This window comes from Serinus canaria, chromosome 25, assembly GCF_022539315.1.
Source record: "Serinus canaria isolate serCan28SL12 chromosome 25, serCan2020, whole genome shotgun sequence".
Lineage (NCBI taxonomy): Eukaryota > Metazoa > Chordata > Aves > Passeriformes > Fringillidae > Serinus > Serinus canaria.
In genome coordinates, this window is record NC_066338.1 from 15,433,857 (window position 1) to 15,455,640 (window position 21,784).

General features: G+C 48.9%; 2 protein-coding genes across 5 annotated transcripts in view; one reads left to right on the plus strand and one right to left on the minus strand.

Annotated features, from left to right (window-relative positions):
- Positions 1-2,489, plus strand: part of LOC103823857 (cytochrome c oxidase assembly protein COX14 homolog) — an 85,536-nt gene extending 83,047 nt beyond the window's left edge. Inside the window, exons 1-2 of one of the 3 annotated variants that reach the window (XM_009099021.4) lie at positions 954-1,111; positions 2,200-2,489. In XM_009099021.4, the coding sequence (XP_009097269.1) occupies positions 2,208-2,366 (159 nt within the window). In that variant the 5' untranslated portion in view covers positions 954-1,111; positions 2,200-2,207 and the 3' untranslated portion in view covers positions 2,367-2,489. Of the gene's footprint in view, positions 1-953; positions 1,112-1,175; positions 1,248-2,199 lie in introns of those variants that run through there. The other 2 variants (XM_050983748.1, XM_050983749.1) reach the window with 2 other exon arrangements.
- A 224-nt stretch (positions 2,490-2,713) lies between these two features.
- Positions 2,714-20,533, minus strand: CERS5 (ceramide synthase 5). Of its 2 annotated transcripts, none has more exons than XM_050983728.1 (10): positions 20,418-20,533; positions 14,992-15,097; positions 12,935-13,065; positions 12,025-12,082; positions 11,495-11,545; positions 10,842-10,934; positions 9,484-9,612; positions 8,793-8,899; positions 6,450-6,606; positions 2,714-3,937 (listed from the first exon to the last, which is right to left on the minus strand). In XM_050983728.1, exons 1-10 carry the CDS (start codon positions 20,516-20,518, stop codon positions 3,785-3,787), a joined length of 1,086 nt encoding a protein of 361 aa, XP_050839685.1. In that variant the 5' UTR covers positions 20,519-20,533; the 3' UTR covers positions 2,714-3,784. The 2 variants fall into 2 exon arrangements, with proteins under 2 accessions (XP_050839685.1, XP_018779673.2); XM_018924128.3 differs by lacking the exon at positions 20,418-20,533 and adding an exon at positions 19,777-20,081.
- Between the last annotated feature and the right edge of the window lie 1,251 nt (positions 20,534-21,784).

Here is a 21,784-nt window from a genome sequence, read left to right on the forward strand (position 1 = left end):
TTTATTGAGCTTGGAGGAAGGATAAAGGAAGTCCAGCGTGTTCCTGCAGAGCTGGCTCGACTTCTAGTTCTCTTTGTCTTCAAGGGCTTCAAGGAATCCAAGTGTTTGGATACAAAGCTCATGCAGGAGAGAGGGTCCCTGAGCTCTGCTCCCTCACACAAACTCCTGTCAGCACCTGCCTGGAGCTGCAGCAGAATCCAGCAGGGATTTGTGTTTAGCTGGCAGCTCCTCTGCGATGGGAATGCTTTGTGCATCCCCTTTATCCATGTTTCTTTGACCCTGAAGTGCTGCAGACCCGTGCTGAGGGTCCCAGGTCTCCAAGGATCTCTCACTTTTAAACACACCACACTGGAGCTGGATGTCCCGAGCTATAAAAAGTCTTCCCTTTGCCATTTGGAATTATGTTCTGCAGGCTCAGCACATCCTAGTGCCGCAGCCCTGGGAACTGCTGCTGGGGGAAAGAAGGATGAGGAGGGGAGAAAGAGTGACTCTGGCAGCTTTGGAGCTTGAGGGAGCCCCGGACAGAGCAGGGCTGGGACAGCAGCGCTCAAAGGCTGGAAAGGAGCTCCGGGAGGGGAACAGCTGCCACAGACGGGACCGGAGGGGACCTGGGGGAACACGGCCTGTTGGGAAGGAGGCTCTGGGCTGGGGGCACACTGGGCAGACACCAGGGCCCTCGGGGAGGCACTGGGACCTTCAGGATGGCACCAGAGCCGTTGTGAAGCCACCATGACCGTCGGGATGTCACCGCGCCGCAGAGCCTCAGGGCTGCAGCACGGCCCGGAGGGCCTCGGCCCCATCCAAGCGTGGCCAAGGACTGTCCCTTGTGGGCTCCCGGCGTCGCACCTCAGAGAGGTGCGCTGGTTGCGTCGTGCAGGGAGGTCCGTGTGGGCTTCGCCGGGGGACGCGAGGCGGCGGCGACGGCGGCGGGAGCTGTCCCTCAGGGGACACTGCGACCGGGCCGCCGCCAGGGGGCGCTGCGGGCACCGCGCGGGCTTCCCGCCCTCGCCGGCGGCCACACGTGACTGCGGCACACGTGACGACACGAGGCACGTGACTTCCCCGCACCACGTGACGCAGGCCGGGAGAGCGGCGGAGCGGGACGGGAGCGGTGAGTCCGGAGGGACCGGAGCGGACCGGGCCGGGCGGGATGGGATGGGACGGGACGGGACGGGATGGGAGCGGTGAGTCCGGAGGGACCGGAGCGGACCGGAGCGGGCCGGGCGGGATGGGACGGGACGGGAGCGGTGAGTCCGGAGGGACCGGACCGGGCCGGACGGGATGGAAAGGGATGGGAGCGGCGAGTCCGGAGGGACGGGATGCGATAGCCTGATGGACGGCCCCGCTCCCCGCAGCCTTCTTGCGGGCCGGTGGTCAGTGATCTCACCGGGCACCGTTGCTGCGTCCGGTCTCATTCACGGTGTCCATGACCGACCCGGCTGAAAGGATGGAAGCACCCTGAGCGGGTCTGCTGACGATATGAAACGTGGGGGCAGTGGCTGATCCACCCCTGCCGTCCAGCAGGGCCTCCATCGGCTGGAGAACTGGGCAAAGAGAAACCTAATGATTTATTAGAATAACCTAATGAGGCTCAGCAGGAGCAAGTGTAGGATCCTGCACCTGCGGAGGAATAGCCCCCCAAGTACCAGTGGGATCCTGGAATGCACGGGGAAGAGCGTGCCAGCAGGTCAGGGAGGGGATCCTGCCCCTTGGCCAGAGTGAGCACCCAGTGCTGGGCTCCTCACATCAGGACAGACAAGAAGCTGCTGGAGATGGTCCAGTGCAGGCCACAAAGATGTTGAGGGATCTGGAGCATCTCTGAAGGGAGACTGTGGGAGCTGGACCTGGTTCGTCTGGAGAGAAGACTGAGATGGGAATAATACATATAAATATCTCCAAGGGGTCAGAGGATAATGCCAGACTCTTTTTGCTGATGCCCACAAACAGGATGAGGAGCAACAGTCATAAACTAAACCACAAGAAGTTTCACCTCAACATGAGGAAGAACTTTCCATGGAGGGGGGCAGAGCACTGCAACAGCTGCCCATGGAGTCATGGGAGTCTTCCTTTCTGGAGACACCTGGACATTCTCCAGTGTCACCTGCTCTGGGTGACCCTGCCTGGACACGGGGGGTTGGACTGGTTGATCTTGAGGTCCCTTCCAACACTGACCATCCTGGCATTGTGTCTCTCTCACAGGTGCAGCCATGGTGTCCAAAAAGCAGCTGGCAGACTTTGGCTACAAGGCCTTCTCAGGCTCCATGATGCTGCTGACGGTGTACGCTGGCTACCTGTGCAGTGTCCGTGTGCAGAGGATGCTCCAGCACCGCCGCCAGCGGGAGAACACGCCGGGGCCTGGGAGCTGAGCCCGTGCTGGGACTGCCCCGGGAGCTGGGACCAGCCCAGGAGCTGGGACTGCCCTGGGACCTTCCCCGTTCCCCCTGGGCTGGGGGAGGCAGATGGAGTGCAATAAAACCTGTGTCAAAGTGGCCAGTGTGGTGACTTGTGGTATCCTCCAAATCATAAACTGGTCTGGGCTTAAAGGTCACTATTCCACCCCCCTTCCATGGGCAGGGATGCATTTCATCAGTCCATCACTTCTGTTCTTCCAAAAAGTTGTTTCTCCTGTGTTCCTGGCAGCAGCCCAGGTGCTCAGAGACGGGCGAGGGACCCATGCTGTCTTATTTCCTTAAGATGAAACACAGCACCCCAGGTTTCTGAAGCAACTTTTAATTGGAGATAAGAGTAAACAACAGTATAAAATGGTAACAACTTGAGAAGTTTCCAAAATTCTGCTCCTGATTGACCGTTCCATTGCCCCCAAGTACCATTGAGTAAAAAAAGAGAAGCAAAGCCCACAGTGTGGCTGCTCTTCCAGCCCCGGGTTCCTCCACAGCTCTAACATCAGAGCAGCAACAATCACTTGTCTCAGAGTACAGGACCAAAACATCTCATTTTTTGGAGAGTTAAACCCAGCCTACTAGTTCTGATCCTCCCTCCAATCCCAGCTTAGCCAACTGAATCCAGTAGGTCTAGAGGAAGTCTTCAAACCCACAATTTGCAACAGGAAGAAAACAATTTAAAACGCCTGGATTATGCTGGTTGTCTCAGGGGCAATAAACCACCCCCCCCCCCCCCTTGCAGAAGGCTTTGGTCAAGACTTCAGAGGGGTTTGCAGCACCAAAAGAGGCAGCAGACGCTGGCCTGGTCCCTGGTGACAGCAGCGATGAGCAGCTGGGACCTCCCCAGCAGCCTGGGGCGAGGCAGAGCAGTGGTTCTGGGTCAGCACAGTTCAAAGCTCAGCTGGGAGCAGAGTCTCTGCCTCACCCAGGGCAGCTGGGACATGGAACCTGTGTTCTCTGTGCTCTGAAGTGGCTTCTGGAGTGCATCAAGAGCTACTGCACCTGCTGGGAGTGAACCGTTGCTGAGTGGCACCGAACCCTGTGGTCCAAACCTGCTCTGCCTCGAGCTGATCCCAGTAAAAGCCAGTTTGTCACAAACCAAGACACCTCTGCAACTATCAACAGGAGTCAGGGTGTTTCCTTGTACTTTTGAAGTACAAAATGGCTTGAAGTGAAATCTGCAGCTTTGTTTTTGCCCCGGTCGTTGGCTTCATCCCTTGTGCCGTGCAAAGCCTCTGACTGGTCAGGGTTGTGCCCTTTTCGGGTCTGCTGGAGGTTTCTGGGGAAGGGGTTTTTGATTAAAGATCACTTGGGAATGTGGAGCTCAACACAACTAGATATTGAAAGAGAAGTTCATGTTTGCTGAAGGCCAGCTCAGGGCCTTACTCCTCTCCTGTCCACTGGCCAGCGGCCACGTGGCCGTTCAGGCGGTTGGAACCGTTACTGGAAGTGCTGAAAATTCCTTTTGTGCTGTTGGAAGTCACATCCTCCTCCTCGGAGCTGCTCTCCACGTCACTGCGGTCATCCTTGGATACCTAAACATTGCCAGTGGAATTGGGGAGTGGGAGAGGAGAAGGGGAGTTGAAAAATTGACAGAAACCAGCAGTTAGAAGGTTGTGTCCCTGTGATGAACCACCTTCACTCACATCTACCTCCTACATCTGAGTCTGGCTCAGTTCAAGCTCCCAAGAAGGAGTCTGTCATGACATTAGGAACAAGACACAGACACTGAAAAAGACAATTTGGAAAGACGAGCTCCATTTTCCAAATATTCTGAGTATCTGTGAAAGCACTTCACTCTTGTTCTCACCAGATCAGATGATATTACAGATCTGACATTGTTCTTGTCTTCCAAGGGCTCCTCTCTAGACCAGTTAAAGGCCATTTTCCTAAACCATTTGTTTTGAATCAAAAATTTCTCATGCCAAAATCACAAGTGGGTCTGACGACCAAAAACCAAGAATGTGTGAGTTTGAAAGAGAACAATTTGTCCTACAAGGAGCAGCTTTGGTATTTTAAAAATTAAGCAGCTTTATTTATCACATCACTGCCCAACAAAGCACCTCCATTTCCACAGCCTGTGCTTCATCTGGGAGATCCCACTTGGGAGCAGGAGCCTGTCTGGACAGGGGCTGGAGAACTCAGAACAGGAGCAGCCTCAGCCCAGGGATCCAGGTCTGCTTACAGAGCATGCCTTAGTTCTGAGACTGCTGCAAATCCAGCTCCGTTTGTGGAATTTTGAACCTTCCCAGCAGGAGGGGAGGGGAAGAGCCCATAAACCCGGCCCCAACTGCAAACACACAGTTTGGGTGGTGGCAGGTGCCAGAGCAAACCTCCCAGTGTGAGCTGGGCCTGGAGAGCAGCCCCTGCTCTGCCCAAGGCAGCCCCTCACTCTCCTCACTCCCCTTCCTCTGCAGCCTCAGTAACTCCATGTGCCAGCACTCTGGCTCGCAGCTTTCCAAGGATTCCAGGATTTCACTCTGCTCTCGTGGAGTCAGGGCTAGGGCTCTGCAGCAGCAGGAAGTGGTTGAACTCCAGGGAAGATCTGGCTGGAAGCCAGGTGAAGTTAATGATCTCCAGGAGCTTTTTGGATGTCCTGGCTTCTGCCTGTTGCCAGTACTTTTGCTATCTTTCCCCAATCTCCTGCTATATTGGAAGTTCAAAGGGTCACTGGAAGGAAGCAGAAATCCCTTGACATTTCTTCTGTTCTTGGGGGAGAAGTGACTGTTCACTCCTTTTCACAAAAAGGAGTAAATTTCTCCTGGCCTCTCCCCCTCAGTGTGGTGCTGAAGGGGAGCAGAGACAGAAATTGGAGTGTGTGGATGTGTAAAAGCACAAAGTGAAGGTTGTGCAGGCAGGTGACAGCAGGTGAGAACAGACCCCAGGACACTGCTCTGACCTTTGGAAAAAACAGTATTTTAGCACTGTCAGGACCAGGGAGAGAAGGAGAAGGCACCAGGGCTCTGCTTTTGTCTTGGGGCCTCGACACAGATGTGTTTCAGTGAACAAACAGAAACACAGGTCACACTTACATGCACAGGGTGAAACTGTCCAGCTCCAATCTGGCACAGAGAAAAGGAGAAAAGAATGAAGAAGACAGAGCTTAGAGTCCTTTCTCTGGCTAGGTCACCTGGACAGGAGAGAACCAAGGAAAGGGAAAAGGTGTAGAACTCAGGATACAGAAACAGCTGCAGAGAATGAAAATCAGGCATTTGTAGTAGCAGCTGTGGGGAACAGATGAAGAGCTCGTACCCTGAAACCTGCCTGCCCCAGAGTCAACCAGAATATTTGTATTTTTCAAGGCCACATTCCATGTGTAGGGGCAGGTGAAGGCAAACACAAAATAATGCAGAGCCATCAGAGAAACCCAGATCAGAATATCGGTATCTGATAGGAAAAAGCATTTGTGCTACTAAATCAGCTTTTTTGCTGGTTTCATAGAATCATGGAATGGATTGGGTGGGAAGGACCTTAAAGCTCACCTTGTTCCACCCCCTGCCATGGGCAGGGACTCCTTCCACTATCCCAGGTTGCTCCAAGCCCTGTCCAGCCTGGATGATCTTTGAGGTCCCATCCAACCCAGGCCATTCTGTGATTTCTGACAGGCAGCAAACCCCACTGCATCCCTGGGAACCCCTTCCCCGAGTGCTGGAGCCCAGAGCCTGCACTGGCAGACAGAAGCCAGTGAAGCAGCACAATCCCCAGCACATCCCAAGGACCAGCTGACGTTGGGAAACATCCTGTCTGTTCATCCTGTTGTCCAAAAGAGAGCCTGCTACCACAAGAGCGTCATAATTGCCATTTTAGGACACTGAATGTACTGGAAAATGGAGTTATTCCCCTGCATGTCCAGGAGAGACTCCCTGCCTTTGAACACACCTGGGAACTCACAAGTGCAGAGTAATCAAGGTAAAAACCACCATTTTTGTGAACTCTTGATGCAAGTCCCTTAAGAACTAACACCAGTCTCATTGAAAAGCCCAATTTCTCATGATTCCTTAATGGGGCTTGTAGGAAGGAGGAGCCAGAAGCCTCCCTCAGCCTTACCTTGCCCCTCACCAGGGCCTTGTAGGCCGTACGGATGATGAGGTAAGACCAGATGACATGCAAGACCTGCAAGGTCACCAGGAGCCCGTTGAACAGCCACCAGGAAGGGTAGGGACCGATCAGCTCCCAGCTCTCAAACAGGGTTGTGTTCAAAATCCTGAAAGAGATCCAGAAACACATTTCAGATCAGCTGCGCTCAGCTCTGACTGGAGGTGCCAGGCCAGATGCACAACAGTTTGTGTCTCACTGAGCATCTGCTGCTCTGCTCCTGCCAGAGTCAGGAGACTGAGTAAAGCTCATTAGGAGCATTTGAACTGAGCAACAAAACAGAACATGAGAATGTGCTGCAATTTGGTTACACACATGGATCTGCTGCCAATTTTCTTCTCCAAAGCACAAGCATTTATTTATAACAACTTCACAGGAAGTGATGTCAGGCTGCTCTGGTCACCAAAACAACTGTTAATGCCTTCCTGCTTGGGCAGCTTTCACCCACATTTAAAGATCAAAACCAGGGTGGGCACAGGAGCAGGGCAGGAATTGTCCCTCTGTGCTGGGCACTGTGAGGCTGTGCCCAGTTCTGGGCCCTCACAGCAAGGAGACACTGAGGGGCTGGAGAGTGTCCAGAGCTGGAACAGCTGGGGAGAGGAGGCTCAGGGGGCCCTTCTGGCTCTGCACAACTCCCTGACAGGAGAGGGCAGCTGGGAGCGTGTCAGGCTCTGCTCCCAGCAACAACAGGACAAGAGGGATGTGCCAGGAAAGGTTCAGGTTGGACATCAGGAGGAATTTCTTCATGGAGGGGGTGGTGAGGCACTGGAAGGTGCTGCACAGGGAGGTTTGGAGTCCCCATCCCTGGAGGTGCCCAAGGAACCACTGCTCCGGTGGGGATCAGTCACAGGCTGGATTCAGTGGTCTTGGAGGGCTTTTCCAGCCTCAAGGATTCTGGGATCAGGAAGGAATTTTGTCCCCAGAAGGCCTCTCTCCCTCCCTCCCTGGGTGCTCTTCTCTTCCCTCAGGGTTTTATAGATTCCTCCAGCCAGGCTGGAAGACTCAAAACTGCTTTATGGCCCAAGCCTTGTGTTTCTTTCATTACTGTTTTGCTGTTCTTGTTGCTGGGAGTTATTGCCAGTCTTTCAGCATTTTAATAAACACTTTAGATTTTATGATGCAGAGAGGTATGGAGAGACCTTTAACAACCACATTATTTTCACACAGCTTTTAACACAAGAAAAGCAAAACAAGCTTTTCAAACAAGAACCAAAATTCCCCAAAAGGCAGCTCCAGAAGTATTTAACTCATAGCAGGTTTATGAAAGAATTAAATGCAATTCCAGAGATCTGCAGATGTTTTACTTTACTAATTAGGGAAGGAAATACAGGTGCAGCGTCTGCAGTGCTGCTGCAGCTTGCCAGATTTCTCTACAAAGCTGAGGAGTGACATTACAGCCAGTGGAAAACACATTAAAGATTTACAGGATGCTGAGCACTGGTGTGAGGTAAGAGCATCCCCTCACGACAGACAGCAGCTGCTAAAACAACTCTCTATTTTGTCCCTGGAAGGAGCCTACGAAGAAATAGGAATTAAAGCTCTTCTTCATCCAGAGTCCTTTGGTGCATTTACTGGAAAATAAGCAAGAGCTTTAAGTGCAGCCCTGATGCTAAATGAAAGGATTGTCGCTGCCTAGCAGGCACCCAAAAAGAATGGGAATGCCAGATGTCCATGGCCTAGGAAATAAATGCAGGCAGAAAAATGGTGTAACCAAATTGCCACCACACACAATAAATGGACAACAGCTCATTAACCAAAGCACTGCTCCAGGTCTGAACTACTGAGGTGAGAGAGAATCTCATTAAGGGATGATTCTCTCTAAGCCATTTATCCAGGGTTTTACCTCCCAAGAAACCTCAGACCTATTTCAGGCTCTGAATAGTCACGACACAAGGACAGGACAGAAGTGTCATAAGAAACTGCAGTGATGACTAAGCCAACAAACAAAAATGACCTCAAGAGACTGTGCCTCACTTGTAATTATTTCTAGAACTTCTTCAGAGAAGTAGAGAATCCTTCAGGCCTCTCAGAGCAGATTCTGGCTGACTCTGCCATCACTGCAGCAGTGGAGGGGCAGCTGTGATGGGACTCTGGGATCCTCCCCCAGTCCCTCAGCTGACTGGGGAGAGATTTCTTCATGTGCCTACTCAAACCTCCTGCCCCAACAGCACTTGGGCCATGTGCTGCTTCAGGCTGCCTCGAGGGACAGCTGGAGTGCCTGGGAAAAGCCTAAAACAAAGGCTCTGCTGGAAGGATTGGGAGAACAACCAAGAGCTCCCAGCTCCAGGTGCTTACCAGAAAGGGTAAATGCCCAGGCGGGTCACAATGAACACAACCCCAAAGAGCATGAAGAAAGCATCACACAGACGTTGGTACTTGGCATAATTGGCCAGTTTTGCAGCCTACGAGAGACAATAAACATGCAAATATTATTCCCTTTGTGCACTCCTGTAATTACCCATCTGTAAAGCTGCAAAAAACTGTCAATCACATTTGTACAGTTTGGAACAAAGAGGGATTATTACATTGTTAACACTATTTTTATACTGTTATTTATGTGGTCCTACAAGAATAATGGGAGGAACTATTTAGAACGGCTGGAGTGACAGGACAAGGGGGAATGGCTTCAAACTGCCAGAGCATACAATCACCCTGTTTGAGGGTGGTGAGGCCCGGGCACACCAGGTTACCCAGAGAAGCTGTGGCTGCCCCATCCACGCAAGTGTCCAAGGCCAGGTCAGATGGCACTTGGAGCAACCTGGGATAGTGGAACTGGATGATCTTTAAGGTTCCTTCCAACCCAAACCATTCCATGGTTTTGTGACTCTCAGCACCCAAGCAGTTTGGAGGAAAAGCTGACAAGGCAGGATCAGCAGCACGAATTCCATGGCACATTTAAAGCAGTTCATCAAGAAGGGGAACGTCAGCTGGCTCCCCTGAGATAACACCAGCTTTAGGGATGCTAAAGATCTGAGAGGAAACTCACCTCCAAGAGGAAATCTGAAGCATCGTGGAGGCACAGCACCAGAGTTCCAACCCGCACCATGTTATTCATGTACGAGAATGTGATGAGCCCAATTGTGGCCAAGTGATGGACGAACATGATCAGGAAGTCCTGGAAACAGGAAAAGCACCAATGAAGACTCTTTGGCTGTCACACAAATGCAAAAGTTTGGAACAGAGCCACCCAACTGAGTCACTGGGGTCACAGGATTCCTTCAGTTCAGGCTGTGACTCCACAGCAATCACAGCTCATCACACTCCCACCATCTCCACAAAAGCTTCCAGAAAGATCTCTCAGCTTTGGTGCTGCGGAAGTCAGAGCTCTGCCTGCTCAGAGATCAGCACAGTCTCTCTGGCACACACACAGCTGTACCTGCAGACCCCACAGATATGATTCAGAGGACAAGATGACCCTTATTTTTATCTCCTTCTGTTTTTTCAGACACAATGAAGTTCCCTCAGCTCCTGGGACACATTTAAGTGCTGCTACTGCTGTCAGTGACCAAACCCTGCCAGGGCAGAGCAGGAACAGAACACCAGGTAAACTCAGCAGGAAGAACAAAAAATGTTTACAACATTCAGGTCTGGTTTGCACTTCAGCCCCTGGCTCCCTGCACCTCACCCAGCTGCCGTGGGGAATGCCATCCACTTGTTAAAGTCAAAATGAAATATTACAAACACAGGCCCAGAGGTTGTTCATCACTCTCTGTCTGCAGCTGCCCCACCTGCTCATATTTCAGCACAGAAAAAGCCTGGGTAAACTTGTTTTTTAACAGCCAGTGCAAAAATTGTGATAATTTGCTGCTTTGCAGCTCATGTAAAGGAAGCAACAAGCCAGGATTTACTGGGGACTGTTCTCCAACAGCAACAATAACCAAATCCTGGAATGCAGCGTGACAGAATTAGATCTGAGCAACTGCAAGCACTCAGCATCTGCTCCTCACACAGATGAGAAATTCCTTTCAAAACCCCATTTATTAGTTCCTTAGTGTTTGCCTTTTCCTCAGCTTCAGCAAGGTACTGCTTTGAGCAGCTCATATCCTTGCAAGCCTTTCAGTTAAGTCTATTTTTAGGCAATAATTTGTTAACTTCTGATTGGGAGGTATTGAGTGAAGCTGCTCTGTCCCCTGGAAGGTGAAAGAAACTCAAGGATACACCAGGTCAGCCTTGCTCCTCCCTTCTTCTCAGGGCTCACAAAGGTGTAAATGAGGAAGAAAACATAATTATCACTATATTTTGGCTTTCCTGGCCAGGCACACTCCCATTTTTTGTTAGTCCTACCTATTATTATTGGTTTTATTATAGCTATTGAGTGGTTAATTCAATTCTGGGTTATCTCACCTTCCGTTTAATGTCTGTAAACTGAGAAAACATGAGGGACCAGTAGAAGGCCAGCTCCAAGATATAGTAATAATAAAGCCTGGATGTTAGAGGCTGGAAAACAGACAGACAAAGCACAGTTACAAGACAAAATAATTCAAAATTTACATTAAAATCCATTTTTTCCTTCCTCCTTTTCCATCCCACTTTAACTTATGCTGCGGCATAAGTTAAATCATTCTGGTTTAATAAAAACAAGCTTAAGCAACAGGCATCTTACTCCAGGCTTACTCACACAAATATAATTGTGTGTTTGAGCTTTCTTCCAAAGGAGTAAATTCCCTTGTCAATATTTACAACCCCTGCTGAAGGCTCTTGGAGTAGGAAAACCAGGTTCTGGAACAGTCTGTCGGCCTCTATACAGTAAATAAATAAATTACCACTATGATTTTATGCCTTTTTCTCCCACTTTTAATAATGTCAATAAACATAAAGTGACAATAAACATAAAGTGACTGAGTCAGATGTATCTGAGGAAACCCTGCTGCTGCAAACTTAGCCAGGATGTAAAGGCACAAAGAATAAATGGCTGAGTTCTAATCCAGTATCAATAACAAAATACAAAAACTGGAATTGTCCAAAAAGCTGGAATTTAGGAGGTGTTTCTCTCATACCTGGAAAGGGTAGTTGTACCAGCACTGTCGTGTGTCCCAAAACCAGGGTGCCTAAAGGGAATAGGCAGGTTTTTATTATATATAAATAAGAAGTTATATAAAACCCCAGTTTGTATTCTCCAGCACCTAAAGTCACCTGACACCGCCTCAGTGAAAATTTACCTTTATTCTGCCATTCAAACTACATTTACTGTAAAAAACCTGAGTGATTTAAAGTCTAATTTGTGCTGTCAATGTGAGTTCTGCTGCAATGGAAATTTCTAGAATAATCATACAGCTCTAATAATAATAAAGACCCAAGGAGATGAACCTGTATCCCTTCAAGAGGGAAAGAGAAAAAAAGGAGCAGCTCTCCACAGCAAAGAAAACCCAAAACCCACCTTGTTTTTTCCAACATGGCAAATAATTTTCTGCATAGAAGCTTCCCTACAGTGTAAAGAAGGTCTTTAACAGAACCCCCAGGAGCCCAAATCAGAGATCATTCAACTGCAGCCACAAAGAACAACAGCATGGGTGACAGAGCAACTCACCGTCCAGAGAAACCTGATTCCATAAAAAAATATACTGAAATAAAATGTAAATCTCCACCTGGAAAAAGAAGTAAAAAATAAACTTAGGACATAGAATCAAGTTTTGATTAGCATTTGTAAAATTAATTGAAATAACTGGGAAAACCTCCAAATCTGATACCTGAAAAGCCTTCACCCACCTTCATTCCTAAACATTTCAGGTAACATAAACCTACGGAAGAGTTTTCCCACCACACATGGGTTTGCACCAACAGCCAGTTCTCAGGATGAACATGCATCATTCCATATTTAAGAGATAACAAGATAACAACAAGCAAAGCTGTTGTCACCCAGAGATGTCCTGATGAACGTATTTTTCCCTCTTACCTTGTGGCTTTAGGTAGACAAAACCACACTGGGGGAAGAATTGAAAGTTACTGGAAAGGAAAGAAACCAGCAGAGGAGAAACAAGTCAGGAAAAAAATGCTGAGGTTCTACTGCACTACAGAGAAAACTGCAAGAGCTTGGAGGGAACAGAACAAAGAATGGGCTGAAGAGAGAAGAAAAGGAAGTCAAGGAGTGTCTGGGACTGGGAAAGCCAGGAGGTGGCAATGGGAATGAGCCCTGGGCAAGAACAGGGCTGTGCAGGAGTGTCCCAGGGGATTCACAGCCAGGGTGGGCCAGGGACACACAGACTTGGACACACTGACACTCTCAAGTGCCACCAAGGACCTGGCCCAGTGTCTAAAGCAGCCCTGACCCCTGTACCCCATTCTGGTGTCTCAGGCATGCCCACAAAATATTTTGGAATTTCAAAACCTCCTTTAACTGCCCTGTTTGCTTGTATAAGAATTTTGGCCCTGGTCTGGCAGAGCAGCTGCCCCCAGGCCCAGCTAGAGCTCTAAGATGAAGCCCCTCTGCACAAACATACATGCTCTCACAAAATTTAGTGAGGGTGGTGGGTTTGTCCTGGTTCCTCCGCTGCCGAAACCAGCGCTGGATCTTTCGGACATCCCAGTCCAGCTGCTTGGACAAGCCTTCTAACCTTTTTCCATCTGGAGACTGAAGGAAAATGAAACAAATGTCATTTCTCCCACTCCTCAAGCTACTCTCAGTCCTGCACTATGACAGAATAATGCACAGATGACAAAAAACACACCAGGAAGGGACCAGGGAGTCTGGAAGCAAGAACTCATTGCCACAGATGGTCATTCAGGTTTAACCTTCATAAGCCACTAATTACTTAATTACTCAGAATGGTTTTGGTTGAGCATTTCCTCACCTATTTCATCAGTTGACAGCACATTAAGACAAAGAATGTGACTGTTCTGTCTGATAATTTGGGGGAGGAGCTGTTAAAGTGTTCTGTCCTACCTGTTAAAGCTGCACATCAATTCAAACAGCCCAGAATTGGGAGCAAAGCTAAAGATCTTTAAGGTTTGCTACTCACAGCAAGGACAGGGAAACTTTAAAGTAAGAGTTGGTTTAACACAGTAGATATTTGTATATTCCATAAGGGGCACTGTAGAAATTGTGTTATTTCTGTTATCAGCGTTTATAAATGAAAATTTATTTGAAAACTGAAGTACTTCCATGACAAATATAGATATAAAATATCCCTGTTCTCCACCTGTCTGAATGAACACAAAAGGATTTATCAAAGTGAACCAAACCTGGCAGCTCCCTCTATAATAACCCAGGAGTGAGATAATTCAGACCAGCTCTGCCAGGGAGCTCTACCACTGAAAGATGATAAACACACTTTACTATTCGAGTTACATATCAACCACAAAAGCTATGCAGAATGCTGATTTAATAAAAAAATAATCAGTTTGCCCAGCTGAAAACCAAAATCAGAGTAATTTCATTTTCAGCATTGAGACCGTGACTGTCCTGTCAATCCATCACACCACATCTCTCAGCACCTTCCTGGGATTCAGTGGTGGGGAAAGCACCTGTCTCCCAGGGGAATCCAGAGCTCCCAGCTCAGAGCAGCAGTGAAATCCTTCCCCAGGGCCACCCCCAGCCCCACAGCACACTGGGACAGTTAAAGGTTTCACCAGCCAGACAAATTCTGCACAGCCTGTGACCTCCCAGGTTTTCTAGACATTAATTTCAAGGACATCCCCTGCATAAAGTTCTCCCAACAAAGGGCATCAGATTTTGGGGATTTCTCAGGTCACACATCATTCCAAATGCCTCAAAACTTTAATGTTCCCACAAGGCAAGTTTTTTGAGGTTTTTATAGAATTTCCCTTTATCTGCTCCAGTAGATGAGGTTCAGCATCACCAAATCTCAACAGAAAACCTTCCATTTTGTTATCTTTAATGAAAATCTATTGCACTTATTCAATTCTGGATAAAGTACAGTGGGATTCTGTAAATCTGTAGTACTGTCGGCCGGTAAGCTTAAGGGAAAGAAGGAAACAACCCAAAGAAACACCTCCTGCCACCATCAAATGTCCTGCCCTTCATCAGGACATCCTTCACTGACTGAACACCTCCCTGAATAATCCCCTTTCACTGACAACTGCTGTCCAGGTTTGCAGTAAATGGCAAAAGTGAGAGGAAGACTTTCACAATAAAACCAATAAAATCAGAAAAGGAACTGAGCTCAAGAAAAAGAGGAACACTTTCCCAATAAAAGTGGGAGATGCTGGGAAATCTCTTGTTAAACCAAGAATCCCCACTGTACAACTTGGACCAAAGGCAGGGAACTAAAGGAAGCAGCTCAGGCCTATCAATCAGGGGAACATTTGTATCCCAAAGATTCTTCTGTGCACAGAACCATGGCTCATCATACAGGGAATTTACTTTGCTACCAGAAGGACGTGCCAGAGGCAAAGTAAAACCAGAACGAACCCACTTGTGGATGCAGAGTGTGAAATGTGCATCTCAATCCAGAAAAGTGGAAGCAAAAAGCCCCCCGAGACACTTCCAGGCCTCCATTCCCTTTGGAATGGAGGAGGAATTTGAACCGTGACTCACCTTAGTGATGGATGTAAACACTTTCTCTAAAATTGCATTGGGCTGGGCTCTGTGAGGTCCACTGTCCTGAATGCCAAGGTTTATGGCACATGGCTTGGCAATAAACCTGCAAGAATTGCCCAGAAAGAGCTGGATTAAAACAAGATATTTACTTCCTTCCTCTGCCTGAATCACAAGGACCTGGATTTGTCACCAGCTGCAAAATCTGGTGAAAAAGCTTGTGAAATCTCCATTCCACTGCTTCCCAGGTGAAGAAATTTCTTTTATTAGTCCATATGGTAACTACAGATACCACAAACTGTGCACACCAGAATGAAAAATTAAATCTTAATGCCCTTGGCTTGTAAGGATCTGAATGTGCCCCCCAGGGAGATTCTCATTCCTCAGCAATAAAACAATAGACTGATAGCAGTCTGCTGAGAACAGAAATGCTGGAGAAGAAGCCCTAAAACAAAGCATCTTGTTTCCAAAACAGGCCTTGGTGTCACATAGCTCAGAAAAAAGGGAAGTTCCAGTGACACAGCTCCTAAAAGTAACTTCTTCTTGGGGGAAAAATAAAGTGGCTCGTTTCCTTCAGGACAGACAGGAAGATGTAAGTCCCCCAGTCTGAAAGATCCCTGATCTCGGGATCTCATCAGTCCCACGTGTTCTGTGTATTCCAAACTGATTTAACTCTTCCTGGATTTTATAGCACAGACTCTGGAAACAAGCCTGGGTTTGAAACTGCAACAAACATAAACATGTTCCAAATGACCAGGTTTTGCTGCATGTTTGTGTCAGAATGGGCTCGAGGTTCCAAGGGGAAATGTCTGCATTACCTGACATGTGAATTGTTCCTCTCCTGTTGATGGGGGGGAGGGGTTTAAAGGAGAAAAATTCAGTATCTTTTAATCAGTTATTTTGAGGAAGAACCTGCTTCTCAAACTGATTTTGAAAAGGACACAACATTTGAACCATTACAACCATTTTGCTTTCACAGAGAGATTGTTTCAGAGAGAGCTAAACTGAAATTACACATATTGAGGAGACTCCCAGTGCCACCAAGCAGAAAATGCTGATTTTTCCGACCACAATTACAATTTCTCCTTGTTTTTAAAAGGAAAGATTAAAATTCAGGAGAATCATGGCTCTAAGTGCTCCAACAGTAATTATTCTTAGGAATACTCACTTAGTGCTTCAGGAACAAATATCTGTGGCTGTGTTTAAGAACAGTCCCAGGTCGTGGAGTTTTCCCTTGAGGAATTACAGATCAGCTTGTGACTGGTCCCAAAGGAACACCCAGCTCTCAGAAAACACTAAACAAATTACAGACACTGTGGGCCAGGCTTCCCTGTCTGCCCCAGTTCTTCCTATATGTCCATCCAGGACACCTGAAGTTAAAAATCCCTCCAGGATCATCGAGCCCAAGCTGTGCCTGATCCCCTTTTTGTCACCATCCCAAAGCACCAGGTGCCATGTGCTTGGACACCTCCAGGGATGGGGACTCCAAACCTCTCTGGGCAGCCCCCTCCAAGGCCTGACCATCTTTTCCATGAAGAAATTCCTCCTGGTGCCCAAGCTAACCCTCCTGTCAGGAGCTGTGCAGAGCCACAAGATCCCCCCCCCGAGCCTCCTTTCCTCCAGGTTGAGCCCCTTTCTCAGGTCCCTCAGCCTCTCCTCATGCTCCAGACCCTTCCCAGCCCTGCTCCTGTCTCTGGACATGCTAAACTACATTGCAATGCCCACAGCTTAAAAAAAAAAAAAAAAAAAAAAAAATTAAAAAATGAAAAAGGAAGGAGTGATTTCCTTTGAGCTTGGCTCCAAAGGCTCACTGCTTCCGCCATAATCCAGACCCCAGCCAGAAATCCTGTCCTGATGTTATGAAACGTTTGGCAAGACCCCCACAAAAATGTAAAAATATCAAGTATTATACATCTTTGTACTCTGTTTTCCTACAGGATAAACCACAAGTGCAGCACAGAAGTTCACACGTGAACTTGCAGGTGGAATATGAAGTGAGTGGTGAATCCCCTGCTCAGACAGGAAAATCCCAAGCTGACCTGCTATTTAGGTAAACTCAGCAAGGTGAACTCACACTTCAAACTGCCGTGGCACTTTAAATTTTTGGTCTCAGAGCAGGTTTTCAGATGTGTTTTACGCTGAATCCCACAGTGACAAAGTTCTGCACAACCCCCAAAATAGACAAAAATACTGCTCAGACAGTAGAATTTCCATTCTTGGGGATATTCAATCTGAACAGCAGAAGACCACGGGTGACCTGAGTTGCCTGAACACTGGACTTGCTTTGAAGAGAGGATTGGATGAGTTGGCCTTGAAGGGTCCCTTTAAATCTAAATGATTTTATGATTTTATAGAAATCACAACGGCAACAAACTAGACCCAAGGTCAACTTACTGCCACACCTTCCAGCAAGAAATTCTCTTCACATAAAAACTTGTATTAAACCTTTATCAACAGGGATCAGCTCACACCCCAGCCTACCCTTTCACACTAGTTGTTAACACACACTGATTTTAAAACCAATTTTCAAGTCCACAGACTCATGTTAGAATGAATAGTTCTCAGGCATGTTGTGCTTCACAAAAAGGCAGAATCTTTCTTTATGAACATTCCAGTTTGGCTGATGACTCCTTATTACAGCTCTTTAAAGGAAGAACAATCTCCAAAGTGAGATGTATTGAATATGCACTTTTTGAGTTTATATTTCCATAATCTCTCCATTTCGCTGTGTTAAGATTTAACCAGTCCTCACCCTCTCACTTTCCACTGTCTTTACCTTCTTCTATGAGTCCTGCCTCACCCCTACAGTCCTAAATTGCCCACAGACAGACAAAGGAACGATTATTTTGTCAATGCCATGGTGCAAAAGGTAGTTTTTAGTGAAATTCTAACTAACAGAACCGTGTCAGTGTTGTAGCACAAAGCACTTCCTCACAGTGAGGAGCTGCAAAAGCAGAGAGAAAAGAAGCAGCTCAATAAAAGAGCTGCACGAGTCTGTAATTCACATTCTGAGTCACCAAGTCCAACTGTGAAATGTGTGTCAAGAGAGACATTTGACACAATCAAAGCCTGAATTGGGATAAATGCACCACAGGAGTTTATTGAGACAAAGCTGAACTTTTATGATATGTTCAAAGTGGCTGGAAGAAACAGAAGTTTATTCAAAGATATGTACTTTTAAAATAAACACACTAGAAACTGCCTGAGATGGGCTGTCACAATCTGCTTTCACTTTGGGACACCACCGAGACACAGCTGAGATCAGGAACCAGACCTCGGCCTCTGAGCTTTGCTCTGCAGGCTCAGGAGTTAAATCATCATTTGACTTCACCCTAAATTAACACCACAAAAGAAATTTCATAAACTATGGAGACATTATCAGGACAAAGAAAAAGCTGCCTGGAGCAGTGTGCCATCAGGTGTAGTGCATCTTCCCCAACAACTCCAGGGAAAGAGAACATTCTGCGCCTCACCCACAGACTGACACCTGGATTAGAAACCTCCCCACAATACCATTTTTATTGTGTCTCATAACCTCCTTTCCTTATGTCCTGGCAAGTACCAAGGTTTGGCCAGGACCAGCACACACCAAGCTGAGATGGGATTTGGGCAGTGCCACGTGTGTTCCTGGGTTCTCTGAAGCCTTTTCCTAATGACAGAAAGACAACATGGAGAAAATAGAGCCTCTCAATTTCTCACCTCTCTGCTTCATTTTCCTCCATAATTACCATCTTTCTATTTCATCCCAACCACCAATTCTTAATTTCTGAAAGCTCAGGAAAATTCACATTTCCTAAAGAAAACGCACAGGAAAAAATCCAACTCAATTCCCACTCACTTTTTTCCTGCAGCCTTTTTCCTGCAGCTTAGAAATACCTATGGAATCATGGAATGGTTTGGATTGGAAAGGACCTTAAAGCTCACCCAGCCCCTGCCATGGGCTGAGACACTTTCCACTTATCCAGGTTGCCCTTAAGTCCATCCAACCTGGCCAACTTCTGCCCTTTCAAGGCAGAAATTTAAGATTAAATCAATGTTTAATGAACTACGTGCACAGCAATACAGGGTGTCTTGGTCCGTTTCACCTAAGGGTTTCCTAAGTAAGCCGCTTTACTAATTAATATCTCTGCCACCCACACACTGCGTGGCTGTGGCAGATCCACAACACACACGGATCAACCTGTGCCCCGGGGCTGAGTTCACATGTTTATGGATGCCCAGGTAAATGAGGAATCCCGTTTTACACCTGTTGATGGGCAGAGATGAAGATCCACACTCACATCTATGTGCCTGAGACGAGGGAGAGCCACAGAGCATTTAATAATACATCAGGCCATGTGAACGAGCCCTGTTTCCTCATCCAGGAACTCGGGGAAAGTACAATAAAGCACACACGGAAGCCAAGTGCGGAGCAGCAGTAGCAGCCGCCAGCTCCGTCCGTCACCCAGCGAGGTTCGCCCGGGCAGGAGCAGGAGTAAAAGTGAATTCCTATATAAAACATGGGATTTTTCTTGGCACTACCTCAGCACCGCCGGACTGGAGGGGCCTCCTGTTACCCAGATCGAGGGCAGTAGAGCCCCACGGGCTTGTGCACGTCGCGACATACACGACTCCCGCGACAGATTCCCGGGATTACACAATGTCCCCTTTCCACGCACGAAGGGCCTCGCGGAGGCCCCGGAGGGTGCGAGGGAGCCCCCGTCGAGCCGCCCCCCGGCCCAGCCCGGTGCTCACAGACCCCGGCGCCTCCCGGTCTCGCCGCTCCGGGGGCGGCCCCGCGCTCACCTTTCGAAGAGCAGCCGCACGGCGAAGATGCCGAGCGCCAGCGGGAAGGCGGAAAGGACGTGAGCGGCCCGCGGGTACTGCAGCCCACTGCCCGGCGGGCCCGGCTCGCCGGCCAGGTCCGCCCACGTCACGTTGTGCGGGAGCCAGAACCGTTCGTTCCAGAACCAGGCCCGCAGCGCCGCCGCCGCGGCCGCCGCCATCTTCCGCCTGCCGCCGCCGCGCTCGGGCGGCCGCCACAGAGACGGGGGCGCGGCCGAGCGCCAGTTCCGCCCCGCCCCCCGCCCGCCCATCACGGCGGCGGCGAATCGGGTGGCAGCCCCGGCCCCGAGGGGGCGGTGCTTGGGGAGACCGCGCCCCTCATCGCCTCAGCAGCCAGGCCTGGCCCGGCCCTGCTGCCGCCGCTACACGGATGGGCGCCACCGACACGGTCGGGCGGGGCTGGAGGAGGCCGCGCCCTCTCACCGCCGGCCACGGTCCGTAAGGGGTGGGCTTGGAATACACCGCAGCCCTTAATTGCATCGTCCGCCACAGCTGGGGCGAGACCGCGCCCTTTATTGCCTCGCACCGCCCCTCCCGGCGGCCGCAGTTCTGGCGGTCGCCACAGCCACCAAACGAGGCTAAAACGAGGTCCCGACGCTCACCGCCACACCTGAGCCCGGCCCTCGCTGCGGCCGCCGCTCACGAGGCCGTTGCTCACGGGGGTTCCGCCGGCCCCCTCGCGCGGCCCGTTACTTTGGAGCATGCGCAGTGCAGCGCCCCCCCCCGCCCGTTCCCGCCCGGGCGGCGCGCGCGGGCTTGTGAGGGAGGAGCGCGCACACGGCCTCGCCACCCCCTCAGCGCGCCCCGGGAGGGAACGGAGCCGGAGTGATAGAAAAAAAAGTCACAGAACCACTGAATCACAGAGCCAAAGCCAAAAAGTGACAGAACCACAGGGTTACAGAATATACTGAGTTGGAAGAGGATCATCAAAATCCGACTCCTGGCCCTGCACAGGACACCCCAACAATCCCGCCATGTCACGGCCGTGATGTCGATGCTTCACACACTGCTGAGCCCTCGCGGATTCCACAAGCAGAGACGACTTTTAACTGGTAAAAGTCTTCAAGGTAGCAAGACAGGGCAGCAAACGATCCGTGGTTAGTGTAATGTCTCTTTTGGCCCCTGTCCAGTGGAGAATAGATTAAATGGCCCATTGAGCACTCAAATGCTATGATAACTAATAGATTCAAGGATATAGTAATTTATGATCTAGTCACCTTTTTTTTTTAATCAATGACTTTATTTAGAAGTACCCCATGTGCTAATTTCTCCTTGAAGATATTCAGTTGGATGTGGGCCCCTATATATCAGAGACTTAGAGATGCCTCAGATATAACTAGAATTAATGATTTTCTGATTAAAGGCTCTGGTAAGTGCAGCCAGTATTGCTTCAGTATCACATAACTGGGAAGACATGTAAAATTCAATTGCGTTTCCTTAGAAACAAGTGGTTGGCATATTCCATAAATCCAAGTCCACGACAAATGATCTTCCCTCCCTTTTCAAATAGCACAATTTCCAGTCAGAGAGATCTCTGGTTGCTTAGCAATTTGAGGAAATCTGATACTAAATGGATTTTGTTAGGAGCAGAGCAAGGTGGCAGAAGGCAGCTTGGGTTTGCACATCAGGTTTTTTAGTTTTTCCTCTGTACAAAGCAAGCTTTACTTCTCCATTTAAAAGAAAGAAAAATGAGCAGTAGGTTGTGGAACTGCTAACACCTTCCAACTAGGAAGGAGGCTTTTCCCTTCTTCCCAATATCCATGTCATACACATTTCCTCATTCTGCTGCAGAATGTTCACTGCATTCCCTCTGGCTCTTATCCCACTCTCTCCCAACCAAACCCCTCACAGGCTCAAGTGACAATAAATTAAAAGCAGCAGATAGGAAGGGGGGAAAAATCCTCAGTTGTCCTCAGCTGCCCTTGAGAGCCACCTGGAGCCAGAAATGGAAGTGAAAAATCCCTGCATG

What these genes read in the sequence shown, in the direction of transcription:
- CERS5 (XM_018924128.3), bottom strand. Translation starts at nt 20,066, where the DNA reads ATGGGCGGGCGGGGGGCGGGGCGGAACTGGCGCTCGGCCGCGCCCCCG. An exon ending in GTGCGGCTGCTCTTCGAAAG is followed by an intron (nt 15,098 to 19,776) that starts GTGAGCGCGGGG and finishes CAATTCTTGCAG; the next exon opens with GTTTATTGCCAAGCCATGTG. An exon ending in TGTTTACATCCATCACTAAG is followed by an intron (nt 13,066 to 14,991) that starts GTGAGTCACGGT and finishes ATTTTCCTTCAG; the next exon opens with TCTCCAGATGGAAAAAGGTT.